Source organism: Rattus rattus, chromosome 2 (genome assembly GCF_011064425.1).
Source record: "Rattus rattus isolate New Zealand chromosome 2, Rrattus_CSIRO_v1, whole genome shotgun sequence".
Taxonomy (NCBI): domain Eukaryota; kingdom Metazoa; phylum Chordata; class Mammalia; order Rodentia; family Muridae; genus Rattus; species Rattus rattus.
The window spans coordinates 201,966,207-201,981,739 of record NC_046155.1 but is presented as its reverse complement, the minus strand read 5'-3'; the positions used below and the strand labels follow the sequence as shown (position 1 = coordinate 201,981,739).

General features: G+C 46.3%; 1 protein-coding gene across 1 annotated transcript in view; it reads left to right on the top strand.

Moving 5' to 3' along the window:
• Ice1 (interactor of little elongation complex ELL subunit 1) overlaps positions 1-8,226 on the top strand; it is a 41,972-nt gene extending 33,746 nt beyond the window's left edge. Inside the window, exons 18-19 of the mRNA XM_032894832.1 lie at positions 1,603-1,701; positions 4,256-8,226. Of these exons, the coding sequence (XP_032750723.1) occupies positions 1,603-1,701; positions 4,256-4,467 (311 nt within the window). The 3' untranslated portion in view covers positions 4,468-8,226. The remainder of the gene's footprint in view (positions 1-1,602; positions 1,702-4,255) is intronic.
• Positions 8,227-15,533: the final 7,307 nt, after the last annotated feature.

Here is a 15,533-nt window from a genome sequence, read left to right as displayed (position 1 = left end):
CATTGGCGTGGGGTCCTATGCAGTCTGGGGGTATTTCAGACTGCTGGGCTGAGTTCCTTGGTCAGAGGCTGTCTCTGTTTTGGGAGCAGGAAGAAGGAGGCAGTCCAGAGGACCTGTGCTGGCAAACTAAGCATCAGCTATCTTACGTGTGTGCATGCAAAATGTAATCAATGAAAGTGAAGAGTGTTTCAGTAACCATTCTGAATATTTGTAGATGTTCCACCTTGTTTTTCCTGAAATGGAGTCTTGCCGTGGCTCCTGTTGAAGTAGTTAATTTTTAAAGTTACTTGTGAAACCCGAAGTCCACTAGTCTAGCTTTCATGGTGAAGACACTCATTTGCCCACTTTTAGTTTTCTGATCTGCAGTGTTCACCTGGAGAATAGTTGAGGTGTATACCTCTTGCAAATGTCACCAATATACACAGCAAAATACACGCACCAGCTCATACTTACAGGGGACCTTAAGCATTGGAGAGCTCCTGAGTAGGGTAGGGTGGCTGGTGTAAGTTGTTGAACTCACAGTTCAGTCTGATGTACTTTCACAACTCCCTGTGCTCAGTGTGCTGTGAGTGTTCGACATGTACTCTGTGAGCTCTCTGTGTCACACATGTGCACCACAGTTCAGGGTGGGTGAAAAATGAGGTAGCTGAGCCTTGTCCATCAAGCAGATTCTTTTAGTGAGATAGCTATTAGTGCCAGCCAGGAGGCATCACCTCCTTCACCCGGTGAGATGCTGCTTTGGTTGGTCTGGTGCTGCCTTTGTACCCGTGGCCCTCCCTCAGTGTGCAGGAAGCCTTATGCTTCCTTCTGTGGCTGCTGCTCTGTTACCACAGTCTGTCAGTGAGGCCACAGTCTTCACTGTTAACCTGGTAAATTTACCTATGTTATATTTTGCCTTTGGTGACTACTACTTAAATTCCATTTCTGCATTCTACCTGTCTTAGTTAGGGTCGCATCGTTTAGTTAGTGATGAAACACTGTGACCAAAGCAACTTGGGAAGGAAAGGATTTATTTGCGCATGATTCCACATCACAGATGATCATCAAAGGAAGTCAGGACAAGAACCTGGAGGTAGGAACTGATGTGGAGTCTATGGAGGAGTGCTGCTTACTGGCTTGCTCAGCCTGCTTTCTTAGAGAACCCAGGACCACGGGCCCGTGGATGGCACCGTTCACAATGGGCTATGCCCTCCCACACCAATCATTAAGAGAGTGCCCTGTAGGCTTGCCTGTAGCCTGGCTTTACGGAGCCATCTTCTCAGTTGCAGTTGCCTCTTCTCAGTGACTTTAGCCTCTATCAAGTTGACGTCAAACTAGCTAGCATAATGGTACATAAGAAAGCAGCAGGTAAGCGGTGAGGGGGTAAGAAGTGAGCAGCACCCTGAATGGCAGGGTGTGTGGCATCGTGCTGTGAGCTCTGTGGCCTCAGCTCTCTCACAGTGGTTGCTCCCACTGCACTACAGGATCTTCAGGCTTAAACTACACCATGTATCATGGGAAATGGGGAAAGCATTAACAAAACAAGACATGAATGCAGTTTCCAGAAAATATTAGCCAACGTTTATTGAACTCTGTCTGCTTTGTTGTGTTTTGTTTTTCCAGGTCGATTAGGTCAATTAGGTTTGAAGGAAGGATTTCCAACTGCTGTGAAGAATATCAGTTCAGTTATTGGCATGTTCATACAACATGCTCAGGATGAAGGTAAGACTGTGGCTTTCTTTACCCTTGAACTGTTCTCCCTGCTTGTCCTGAGTACATGAGTCAGTGCTCCTCCAACTTAAGATCATGCGCTTTTGACCTTTTGTGATATGTTGTATCTTCAAGGGTCAGTTTGCCCTGTTTTGTTCCTCAAAAAAGGGAACTGTGCTCCTGCACTGGTGACTTGTCACTCGGGAAGCATCCTGAGTGGCTCATCACTCTCATTCATGCATGCATAAGCACACAATACCCCCTGCTCTCTTAGCTTTGTGCCAGTTAACTATGGCCATCTGAGAGGGGAAAACCACAATTGAGAAAGTGCCCACGAGGCTGCCTCCTGGGCTGTATCCTCAGTGAAAACCTACATGCAGCCTGAGGAGAGTGATCTGTAGCAGAGCGGGCTCTTGTGTTAACCATTATGGACTTCATGACATGTAATTTAATGTCTGATTTCTTTGGGTAAAGCTTAACTCAGAGTAACCCTGAGAATGATGGGTCTGGTTCCTCTGTTGAATATTGAGCAGTGACTGAAAAATAAGGTTAAACAGTTTTGTACTGGATATGCAAATTGACAGCTGAGACACCTGTTGGCACTGGGCTAGCCCTAGTGGCAAGTCTGCCTTCACTGTGGGTGGCAGGCCTGATGTGCCAGGCATATGGGCAGCAGCTGTAAGCACTTGCTGTAAGACACGGTCCTGCTGCTAAGGCAGTGTTCGTTGCTTCCATAGGAGAGTGCTCTTGATGACAATTTAGATACTACTTGACATAGAAAGTAGCGAGGGTCCTATCTGGTAAATTGTCTCACTAGCATGTGCAGCCTGGATTGTGTTGCTGTCATGGATGTAACCTAAAAGCCGTGTATCTGGGACACTGCCCTACAGTAGTACATGCCTCCCAGCTCCCTGAGGTGGAAAGACACTGTCCTCACTTGATACACTAAAAGCCAGAGGGAAGAGTAAGGAGCCAGCAATGCCTGCCAGACCTGCTACTGCAGTCTGGAGTCTGCATAGGGCCGTCCACGTGTGCCTGCTTACCGCTGTGAATGCCTCGTTTGTGTCTGAGTCCTGGCTTCTAAATTGTCAACTAGAACTGATGTTTGGACACATGGATTTCTCTGGTGTTTGCTTCCTATTTGAGGAGGGGAACCTTCCAGAGCTGCCCTTGGCAGAAAACGAACATTGTCCCTATTCTAAAATCTAAAACTTTTTAAAACACTGACAAAAGACTACAGCTGTAAAATTCCTATCATGAAACCTTTGCTATGCATATAAGGCATATATGGATCATAGATGCATGTCATGTTTAGAAATTAATCCAATCTGTGATCTGTGGATATGCATTTGGATGCGGGACACAGCCTGAAATTCCAATTTGCCCTGTTTATTCTTGCCTTGCTCATAGAAGATGGAGATACATGGCTGATGATGAACTTTAGCTCCTAAAACATTTAAATTCAGTGAACTACATTAACTAAGTTACAAATCAGTGAATTAGATTTTAAAAGTAAACTTTTGCCAACATAGGGATAATGGCACTCTGATTAAACTAGCTCTGTCACACTGGCCTGGAGCCACGCTAGTCTGGAGTTACACTGGCCTAGAAGTCACACTGGCCTGGAGCCCCAATGGCCTAGAGTAACACTAGTCTAAAGCCACACTTACCTAGACCCACAGTGGCCTAGAGTCACAGTTGGCCTGGAGCCACACTAGCCTAGAGTCACACTGGCCGGGAGCTACCCTGGCCTAGAGTCACATTGGTCTGGAGTCACACTGGCCTAGAATCACACTAGTCTAGAGCCACACTGGCCTAGAGTCAAACTGGTTTGGAGCCAAACTGGCCTGAAGTTATACTGATCTGGAACCACACTAGCCTGAAGTCACACTGGCCTACAGCCACTGGCCTGGAGCCACGCTGGCCTACAGTTACACTAGTCTAGAGCCACACTGTTCTTGAGTCACACTGGCCTGGAGTTATTCAGGTCTGGGGTCACACCTGGAGCTACACTGGCCTAGAGTCACACTAGCCTAGAGTAACACTGGTTTGGAGTCACACTGGCCTAGAGTAACACTGGTTTGGAGTCACACTGGCCTAGAGTAACACTGGCCTAGAGTCACACTGGTTTGGAATTGCGATCTCATCTGATGTCAGTTGACACAAGGGTAGGCTTTTGTATAAATGCACTATTTAGTAAAAATAGACTAAAGTTATTATGATTTTCATGTCTACATCCCTTTAGAGACAGTGCTGGAGACTGAGAGTTTTATATTTTTGGTTGTTAGAGGATCCTCATGTTTTTCCAGCTTCATGGGATTAGACGACCCTGAAGTCCTCATAACAGCCAGTGCCCAGAGGGACAGGAATCTTTTATTTTTCACTTGTAGATAGGCCTTGAGTGAACGTTTTTATTGTGAGACATTGTTCTCTGGAATGTAATTTTCATTAGTGGCAGGAAGTCATCCATGTCTGAGTAGTTTTCTTTAGGACATACACGGAGGTGCAGAGTAACTAACAGAGGTTTTCTTTGTTGTGTCATAACTGATTTGAAAATCCTTTTCAGATATCCCATGGGGTGTACAACTTGCAGCTGTGTATGCCCTTTGTGACTTGAGTCCTAGCAATCCAGCAGAGATATCCAAGATTCTAGAAGCTTGGCGGACACAGACTTCCAACACTATTCCATCAGCAATTGTCAGCTGCCTGGAAGAGGTTGGCTCTCTGAGTACTGATGACTCAGCAGACTCTCCAAGCAAAGGAGACTGTACACCCTGAGAGAGACAGGAGGGTTACCAGATGGCCATGGTCACTGGGGAGAGAAGCGCTTTGGCAAGCTTTACTGTAAAGGACTTACCTGTCTTCAGCAGAGAAAGGCGCGATGCAGATGACACAGGAGCGCGCCTTGCAGTGTGATGAGGACAGAAACAGGCAGCTGCCTTTCCCTTATACCACATGCATTTCAGTTATGGCTGTATGGTCACAGACATATCGATTGTATTAGTGTATCTTGGTCAAACAACAAAAACTTGAACTTAGCCCTTTTTATTTTTTGGCTGCAAAAAGTGTCCTTTTTAGTGGCTTTTAAAGGTTGAGTGGCATTTTTTTTATAATGATCTTAAACGTACAAAAACATGATTTGGTATCTGAGTCACTTTTAGAGTTTATGCTCAAATAAATGGCTAGATAAAAGCATATTGGCTTTTAAAACATAGAACTAAGTGAGTCTCCCTGTCGTAGCTGGAAATGGCCGCAGAAGTTCTACCACAGTGTGGTGCACAGCTACCATAGTAGGACAAATTTGGTGGAAGTGTACATGAGTGTGTTTCTTCCCATCTCTGAATGTCCTGAACCATAAATATCAGGATTAACGGACAGTGCAAGACTCCCATTTGGCTGTGCAGAGATGACCAGTCTGAGGGAGCAGCAGAGCCCTGTGGGCTGTGTGCGTAGGGACAGCTCTGTGGGCTGTGTGCGTAGGGACAGCGTAGGGACAGCTCTGTGGGCTGTGTGCGTAGGGACAGCTCTGTGGGGTGTGTGCGTAGGGACAGCTCTGTGGGGTGTGTGCGTAGGGACAGCTGTGTGGGGGGTGAATACAGGCAATGCTATCTATGATGTGTCTCACATTGGATGATATTCCACTTTCGGAATTTTTTATTTGTATATAGAAATGGGTTTAATAACTCACTGTGATTCTGATTTGTCTTATATTCATCATTTCTTAAAACTCTTGTATGTGTTTTTATAATAAAAAATAAAACAAGCCATACACACTTGTTATGATTGTTTTTATGTGGTGCTTGATGTCCCATCTGTAGTGCAGATGAAGATGTCTTCCAGATTGAAGAGTGTCAAATGGTTCTATGTAGACTTCGCTGTTCCGTTATAATTGCTGCCTGTAGAGTCAGACCAGACAACGATTGTGGTGACTTGCATCTGTGTCTTAAGTAGCCTTCACAAACATGAGTGGGTGGGCTGCCCCTTTGGAAGTCCTTTTTTCGTTCCTCCTCCTGTGCCTGTGCTTGTGCTCAACAAGCCTGGTAACAGCCATGCTCTCACAGCTCTGACCTGTGAGTGGGGAAACCCACGTCATCACCCACTGGGCCAGGCAGTGATGATAGAGATGGGGCACAGACATCAACATGTGATCCGGGTCCTCTGAGGAGGGAAAGTCAGGACACAGAAGAAGAGCATCAGCCCAGAAGAGGGAGTGTTAGCACTTCTGGAAAGTGAAGGTAGCCCTGTGCAGAAGCCCTTCTGAGGGTGAGGACCAAATGCAAGTCACTGTCAGTGAGATCCTGTTCCACAGCAGGTACAGGGTACCTAGGACTGCACTGCAGGTCTCACGGTGGGACCTAGGCTCCAGAGGTATGATAATGGCTGCTACTGGGGCTGCTGAAGGGTAAGGATGCACAGGGCATGCCTAGAAAGGCAAATGACACAGCACCTTAGCAGGTGCAGGGGAAGAAGGACAGAGGATGCAGAGGGTGTGGGGTGAGGGACACAGACTGGACCCTCAGGGGACAGGTACATGGTCAGGGTAGGTGGGTTTCAAGCCTGCCCTAAAGGTGGAAACAATGTTGTGTTGAAGTATAGGTGAGGACCAGGATAATGAGCTAGGCTCAGTAGTGGGGATCACAGGTGAATGTTTTCCATTTACTTTGGGTGCATGATGTTCAACCCCTGTGGCCTGGCCCCTAAGAGCAAAATTGTTTTAGAGATCAGGGCAGAGCTGTGGGGATCAGTAGCTGATGAGGGCAAATGCTAAATCATTCCTCGTTCATATTCATATCTTCTCTTCCTTCCCCTCCCCTCTGTCTCTTCCTCTGGAGAGCGTCACCTCTGCCCTCCTGGATGCAAGGTGGGGCAGAGTGGAAGAAAGCAGAATGCCCCTGCGCTAGGTAAAGCAGTGAAGCATCTGTCGGTGAGTAGCCTGTCGGGGTGGCAGAGCAAGTGGGAACGGAGAGCCCGAGCTTCATCTGTCTGTGTCCAGTGACTGAGCACCTGTAAGTTCCCACAGACAGTGGCATTCTCCAGTTGCCCCAGTTCCAGCTCTGGCTGCCATCCGTCTATCCATCCATCCATCCATCCATGACACATCTGCAAGGACAGAGGTCACCCATGGTGGGTGCCGTATGGTTCTCTGGGTGAGATAGATCGCTTTAGACTGACAGATCTTGTACCCAGCAGAGTACAGGTGGAGGCTTTTATCATCCAGACAGAGAAGTGGACCTGTGTGGAGCCAAATGGGCCGGACATACCTGCTGAAGACCTCCAAGGTCATGGTGCAATATGTCCTTGAAGCTGTCACGCCAGTGATGGAGGTCATTTTGTTGTTTTTCTCTCCTTACAAAAGATGTGGCTGTGCAGCTCATCAAATGCCCTTGAGGAAGGTAGATGGATTTGAATTGTGGCCACCAGAGGGTGCTGCAGACCATCCTGTGACAAGAGCCAGGTAAGTAGGTGGCTTTTGATCAGGAAAGCACTTTTCTACCCCTAGGCTACTAGTTTGGCATCTTGGGCCCATTATTTCTAAGGTACATGGGGGTCAGGATGGATGACGAGGTAACAGGTATGAATAAATTTTAACTGTTCAGTCAAATTCTCTTTGGTGATTGTTAAAAATAATCACAAAATAAAACGCTTGAGGGTAAAAGCCCATGTGTCCAGGTGGGTTACTGACCATGGGCAGGCATGGCCCTCTGGCCTGACTGATAAGCAGCACAGAGCCATCCAGAGGAAAGCTCACCAGTCTAACCCGCTCCTGTGGAAAGTATAAATAGCGGTTAAAGCATGAGTTATCAACTTGGCAGCTCACAGCAGAGGCGAGGCAAAGGTTTTAATGAGGTGTTTCTAGAGGCTGAATTTCTAGAGTAAGGAAGGAACTAACTTGTAAGTCATTTCTGCCTCCTCCTGACATTTCCTCGTGAATGATTGTGAACACTGGACACCCCTTTTCCTGCCCTTCTAAACAATGTATTAACAGATGCTATATTTATATCAAGTCATTGCCATCTTAATGTTCTTTGACCACTCTTTTGTCATCAGTTTTGTTTACCACTGGTAGGTCATTTCTGAGTGCAGCTGAGGATAGACCAACTCAAAGGCCAGAGAATTATGTACAAGTGGCCTGCGTGCAGCACTTCTGAAGGACTCTGCTTTGTGGAGGATGTTAGGTCTTCAGCAGGCTCTTCGAGATACAACCCTGGGTGCCTCTTCCCGGTGCCAGCCTCTTCACTGCTCCAGCCCCAGCCCTTCCCCACTTCCCACTGGGGGCTCACAGGACAGCCTGCCACTTCTGGAGGACAAAGCCCATGAAGAACACATCCCTGCAGATGAAACTGAACCAGCTTGGTGCTGAAGAAGGTGTCAGTGATAACAAAGGATGGTTGATATTAGCTAGTTATTAGTGTTAATTGAATGGGAAAAGCCTTGCCATTTTCTTTCTCAAATGGGAGCAAGAAAAGGATACCACCGTTCACTGTTGTTCTAGAAGTCCTAGACAGGTGAACCAGACTGGTTAAAAAACAAAAAAACAAAAAAAAACCAGTAAGATTAGAAAGGAAGGTTGCCGCCACTGCAGGTAATGTGACCATAAATAGAGACCTTCAAAAATATGTTAGGACTTAAGAATGCACAAATCTCAAAGCAAAGAAAATAGTATTCAAAGTTCAGTAATATTGCTTTTGCCAACAAGATATCTGAAGCAAATCTGGACAGCAACACCAAAAGCAATAGTCAAGAAATGAAAAATCTCAACACCTTGAAAAGAAGAAAAACAAGTTGATGGACACAGATAGAAAGGCTGTCCGTGTTCACGGGGTCCAAGAAGCACTACTGTAAAAGTCTCTGAAATCCACTTCAATCTAGATCAAACAGGACATTCTTCACAGATCTGTACAACCTCTAGTCTGAACCCTCTTCAGAGGTAGACAAACCTCCAAAGAGGAAAGCAGTCTTGAGCATAGAGAAGAACAGAGGCGACATCGCACTGCCTTAGTATAAACCACTGCACAGCTGTGGTAGTCAGCACACCTGGTACTAATTAATAACAGACTCACAGATCAATGAGAAGTCTGCAGTCACACTCTGACATCTAAACTAGCTCAAAATAAAGGATGGAAAACCATAAAACAAAACAAGCTAGTCACTGGAAACTTGAAAATACTTCAGGATACTGGAATAGGTGGGCTTTGGGGAGATTGGTGTTTTTATTTGTTTTATTTTTTTATTATCAAATTTAAAAAGCATAGGCAAACAAAGTGCAATAACTTACGATAGGGATCGCATCAAACTAAAAAGCTACTTAACAATGAAACAGCCAGAAGAAATGGCCTACAGAATGAAAGACATCACCTACAGGTGTATCAATCCCAGCTAAATATGGAGAGCATGCAAGGAAATAAGAATGTGGCATCCAAGCAAATACTTTCTTCTTGCCAAGATAAAAAACACTGGGAGAGGGGTATTTCTGCTGGCAGTCCAAAGGGACACAGTCCACCCTGGTGGGGAAGGCATGGTGGCAAGAGGGTGAAGTAGCTGGTCACATCGCATGCACAAGAAGGAAGCAAAGGGTGCTGATTGCTTATGCTCAGCTCACATCTTATTCATTCTGAGCGCCCCCAGCTTGTGGAAATGGTGCCAACCATGCATAGAATGAGTCTTAGCATCTCAGCTAACCTCATTAATCTGTATCCCACACAGACATGCGTAGAGATCCGTTTCCATGGTGATTTGAATTCCATCAAGTGGACAATCAAGATTAATCATCACACCCATTAAAAATGGGCAAGCCGCCCAAACAGATGTCTCTCAGAAGATGTGGGAAAATCTGATAGATACACGATAAAATGTTCACTACTAATCACCAGAAAAATGTAGGTCAAAGTCACAGGAAGCTGTCTGTCACATCATCCCAATATATGCTTCTATGGCCAGTGAAACTAGATAATAGGGTGATGAGTGTGGCTTGAAATTAACACTCCAGTGTAGATGTTCTTAACCTAAAGCTTGAGATCACTCCTGGGGAATATGGCCAAAGAAAATGGAATCAGCCTGCTGCGGACATCTGTACTTCCTTGTCCACAGCTCTATTTACAGTGACTAGGAGCTACAAGCCAGCTGATCAGCTGATGTGCAAAAAAACTGTATGTGAACATGAGAGAATAATATGTATGCTCATAGAATCGTGTTGCTCTGACTGGATAAAATTGGACGTTGTGTTAAGTGAACTTAGGCACAGAAAAACCAGGTACCATGATGACCTGTGGAACATAGAAAAGCTTCTTATATAAGCTGCGAGTAAAGTGATGATGGCCAGAGAGGAGAGACTGAGGAGAGAGAGTCCTCCCTAGTGAGCAGTTGGATTCTAGGAAGAGCCTCTGGGGTGCAGCCACACAGCCGGTAACTGACTACAGATGATGACAGGGTATGTGTCTGACTTATCCAAACACAGTACAGTTTATACTCACACCACACTTTCTCATACATGGGATACCTTAAAAATGAAATCTAAAATAGTAAGCAAACCCTCAAATTAGAATTATGTCCAGCTGCTGGTACTTTGAAATGCACACATTCCTTATTGGATGCTAGGGGGAACAAGTGTATGAGGAAACAAGTGTATAATGCTGGCTGCAGAGCCATCTCTGAGGTGGTTGCTAAGTATCCACTTCAGAATGGAGATGGTGAGGTGTGGCTTAAGCAAACAGTATCCATTTGGAACGTGTGTAACAGGCATATCATAAATCTACTAAGGAAGCCTGTAGTTGAGCAGAACACAATGCCAGAGCCCTGCCTTAGGGTTTTATTGCTGTGAACAGACACCATGACCAAGGCAAGTCTTATAAATGACAACATTTAATTGGGGCTGGCTTGCAGGTTCAGAGGTTCAGTCCAGAGTCATCAAGGTGGGAACATGGCAGCATCCAGGCAGACAGGGTGCAGGAGGAGCTGAGAGTTCTACATCTTCACCTGAAGGCTGCTAGCAGAATACTGACTTCCAGGCAGCTAGAGACAGTGACATATCTACTCCAAAAAGGCCACACCTCCCAACAGTTCCACTCCCTGGGCCAAGCATACAGAAACCAAACCATCACATCCTCCTTCCTGGCCCTTTCACTACATTTGTAGAGATTGGAATGCAACCCTCGTCACATCAGCCATGGAGAGTCATACTTCAAGTCTCTGTTTGTGAAGCTTGTTTGGTAATGAGAAAATAAATTTTCTGGGTTTTGCTAGGATTTTGTGTAATGCTAAATCTTAATTACAGTTTTAGAATTTTATACATCTCCCACCACCCCCCCAATCCCGCACTGTCCCCAATTAACACAGTGCCTTATTCTCTGCATTTTAACTGGTGCCTCTCTAAGAGTCTCCATTACTTCCTTAATGAAGGGTCAGAGCTTCAGTCACCTGGACAGATACAGATCAGGTAGAAGTCCTGTTGTCTTAGGAAGCGGCAATAGTGGTTCTCCTCTCAGCTCTATGGCCTCTCCATCCATGGGTATTTGGCTAGCTTTACAGTGCCAGGTATGGATGGACTCCTTCCTATGGAGTGGGCCTTGGTCCAACTAGGCAGCTGTCCCCCAAGTTGACAGATCTGCAGTGCAACCCCTAAACCTATGTCTTCATCCGGCAACTGACTTTTAAAGAGGAATCTTGCAGAAGTGTGGGAAACTAAGCAAGATGTAAATCCAGAAAGGAAGCCCTCTTTCACATTTCCCCTAGTTCCTTAAAAGTGTATCCCCCTGTAAAGGCACATGCCCTTTAAAGGCACACCCTCTTAAAAGCACATCCCCTTTAAATGCATGTCCCCTTTAAAAGTACATCTCCTTTAAAGGTACTCAAGAAACGAAGAGCAGTGCATCTGGCAATAGTTCACTTTTTTTTTTCCACAAGTTGTACATCATGTTGTGTTCATTCAAATCCTACAGTATGGCTGAGCTAGTGCACAGAAAGGAGATACAAAGAAAAGAAGACAGAAGTCTCAAGACAGAGATCCCTGTACCTGGCCACCCAAGGCTTTTGTTTTGTTGAGCTTTGCATTGTAATTTTTAGTGGAAAAATCTCCCTTGGCCACCTTGACTTCCCAGCAGGGGGTGCTCTACACCTTGATCTGGAGACCACTGCTTAGACCACATTTACAAACAAAAGGTCTTTCAGACAGTCCACCTCCATTGCTTCCTCATACCCCTATTTTTATGCATCTGTTTGCTGTGTTGGGGGTAACACCCAGGGCCTTTCTCATATTAGGAGAGAATCCACCACTGCAGCCATAGATGATGTGAAGGATTCTTCAGAGGTAAAGCTGATGTGACCAGGCCTCTAAAGAGCCAGGGAGGCCCTAGAGGCAGCATTGAGACTTTCAATGCCTTCGCAAGCATGGTTACAGTATGGGTTCCCTGGAATCCTCATGGGCAGGAGGCTTGGATGGTTCAGGTGCAGAATGAGTTATGGAGAGGCTTCTGACCTCATGCTCATATGTAGCAGAGATGAAGCAAGAAATAATTTCTGAGACATTGTCCCACTCTATAGCCCAGGCTGTACTTGAAGTCACTGTGCAGTCCAGGCTGGTCTCCATCCTCCTGTGTCTGCTGAGTGCACTAGGGGTATGAACTGCCTCACAAGGCTCGTCATTCACAACACTGTGCAAGCCTTAACACAAAATGCAAAGACCTGAAGGGATACCCAGTGTCCCGTTGCACAGGGAGAGTCTGATGTCTTGGCATCTCAACCAAACCAGCAAGTGTCCTACCAGAGGGGGTAGGCGTGGGTGGCTTTGCTTTGCCTTACCTTTGGTTTGTGTCTGTTGACTGTGAGTGAGTGTGAGTCAGGATTTGCACACCTTGTTAACTATTGAAGTTACTACAGGCTGCAGTTCAGTGAGCTTCTCAACCGCTCTGCCGGTTACAGGATACAAACTTTCTTTTAACCAAGGAGTACAACACCTCCAGCTTCCTCAGGGCAGATGGTGGTTGTCACTATGCCTGCCTCTAAAGCCTGGGGCACAGTCAGACTACAACTTGGTGACAGCAGAGCCTCCTGAAAGGTGCTTGCTGCAGAGCCTACCTTCTGGGCCTCACAGCCTCTTCACCAAAGGTGAAATGTGTTTCCATGGCCCACATGTGCACATTTCGGGTAACTGAACAAGGGACGGAGAACAGGTGGAGAGCCTGGCTTGCTTGGTAGCTGGCTCCATCATCTCCTGGGGACTGTAAGGTGCTATTTAATCTGCCCAGGCAAGTGGGTTTGGGCTGACCACAGGAAGCAAATTGGTTCCGCAAGGACAAGAGCTTTGTCAGTTGACTTGTCTGCAACCCAAATGTCCGTTGGTCCTTCACAAAGCCCAGCCGATGTGGGCTTCGCCATGGAAGCATCACCATAGCATATGAGTTAGAGGACAGAGACAGGGAGGACACAGACAAGGTCTGTCTGTTGATGCAGAAATCATCCTTCTGGTGCGTCCCACTCAGGACCCCACCATGTGTACCACTCCATCTTAAAATGCATAATGCCTCATCTCGCAGAATCTCTGTAATTTCCAAAGTGGATCAGTACTTTGCTTCTAAATTAGCTCGTCAAAGATTTATTCACAAGATTCCAAGCAATAGTTAAATAACAATGTCTAGTCATCCGAGATAATTATTTCTCTCAGTGATTAGTTTCAAATTAGAAATGAAGGTTGAGATTTTTATTGTTTGAATTATTTGAAGTTGAATGTGCATAAAAGAGTTTGTAGAAGTGACAAATTTTAAAATTTAGTCTTACGTTTCTAGCAAGGTTTCTCCTCGGTGACACTCACAAAGCCCTGGGCAAGGCTCTGGGCATGGTCCTCAGCACTGCTAAATAGATAGGTAAATAAATAGATTGTTGTCTGCATTCACCTTAACACTTACAGATACTGCAATACAACTGCATAGAAACCATGTCAACACTTAATTTCCTCCAGCTGTGATGGAGAAGTGGCCTGTAAACAGACTAAAGTTGTCCATTCTGGCGCTCTGCACTGCAGACTCGGTGAGAGCGAGGCCCTTTAGCTAATAGGTTGGACCTTGTCTCTTACCTAGAGTCTGAATATGCACAGTTAATATGGCCATTCGGTGGTATGAACAACGTGGTTGACAACAGGACTGACAGGCAGAGGAGGAGGGATTCCCACAGAGACTCTCCCTGAAGCACAGAGGACCAGATGGTAATTGTGCCCTGCACAGGTGAGCTGGCAGAAAGTGAAGGAGTCCCTTAGAGGTGAGAAAGGACAGCAAGAGTTGAGCACAGTGGGAGAGCTGGAGCTGGAGCTGGGGTTGGGGCTGGGGCTGGGGCTGGAGCTGGGGCTGGGGCTGGGGCTGGGGCTGGGGCTGGGGCTAGGGGGCAAAGAGCTGGGTGCTGCTCCACTCACTGATTGGCGTCCTCAGCCCCACAGGAGCTGGATGTGGTGGTACAGGCTGATAATCCTAAACCCAGAGGCTGGGGAGAAAGACTGGGAATTCAAGGCCTGCTTGGGGTATGCGAGACCTTGCCACTACAGAAAGAAAAGGAAGAAAGGATGCTTATAGACAAACTGAGGGAGCATGGCCTTACATACCTACAAATGTGAAAACATGAGAAGCCCAAGAAAATGTCCCAGGACAAGCAATAGAGATGGCTGTGCATGGGATCAAGAGACTGATCGTTATGGCTCAGGCTCAGAATACACAGCAGCAGGGAGCTCAGTGTGTTCAGAGGTTAATAGGGGCATGGAGAGGAGAACGTGCCAGAAGGAAAGATTATGAAACTTTTAAGAAGGCTTGAAGGGCATAAGAAGCTCCTAGAAGCACAATGACATGCTTCAAATTATAAAGACAAAACCCAGTATAACACACACACTAACTCTCACAGACACACACATACACACCACACACAGGGACACACGAACCAGGAAACAGCCCATAGAAACACAATGGTAGAGATTGGAAACAGGGCAGAAGATGTCTCTTCTGTGTGTAGGATGTAGAAAACCAGACTTCCTCTCAATGCAAACTTGACATATATGTCATAAGATCATGTGATTTTTTTATGTGAATGTTAGAGCTTGTGTGGAAAAAGTGAACTCCAGTCTAGAAAATGAGGTAGCTCCTTCTGATGCCCAGAGCTACACTCTTGTAGGTGCAATAGAGAATGAAGTCTTCGTGTGCAAGGCAAGGGGACTTGATGCAAATGTTAGCAAACATAATTATAGCACAGGTTGTAATTCTAGGGAATCCCCCAAACAGCCAGCCCTTACCTCAGCCCTCATCTCAGGTCTAGGATGCCAAAGACTGGATAAGATCGAGAGTCCCCAATTCCAGGACAGCTCACTAAAGCGGGCAGGAGGGTGCATGCTGAGGACAAAGGCCTTTGGTACTCTGAGCACAAATTGGCCCAAGAACCTTCTGTCTGTGAGCAGCAGGCTTGGCTGCCGTTGCAGGTGGGTGCACAGAGCAAGCTCCCCACAGAGGCCCAGAGGGAAAGCACGGGCTTAGGCTTCCCTGTCCTTCTGTGCACCACAGCGAGATGCCTCCTGGTCTGGCAGCTGGTGATGTCCCTAACGTGAAGAGAAAAAGGTAATACTGCCAAGTACTCAGAAACCAAGTATCCCAAAGGGGGAAATGCTGAGCTAGCTTGCACATCGTGAGAAGGTGGCTCTCAAGAGAAGCAAATATTTGCCCATAAGCTCAGACCCAGTTGGACTACAAATCAGGACTGATTAAAGTAAAACTTCAACCGGCAAGTTCTGACGTCTCAGGCTATGACAATGGCTAACCGAAGCAGTCTCTGGCTCACAAGTTGGAATTGTTTGACAAGGGTTCCTACAATAGCCAGGCTAG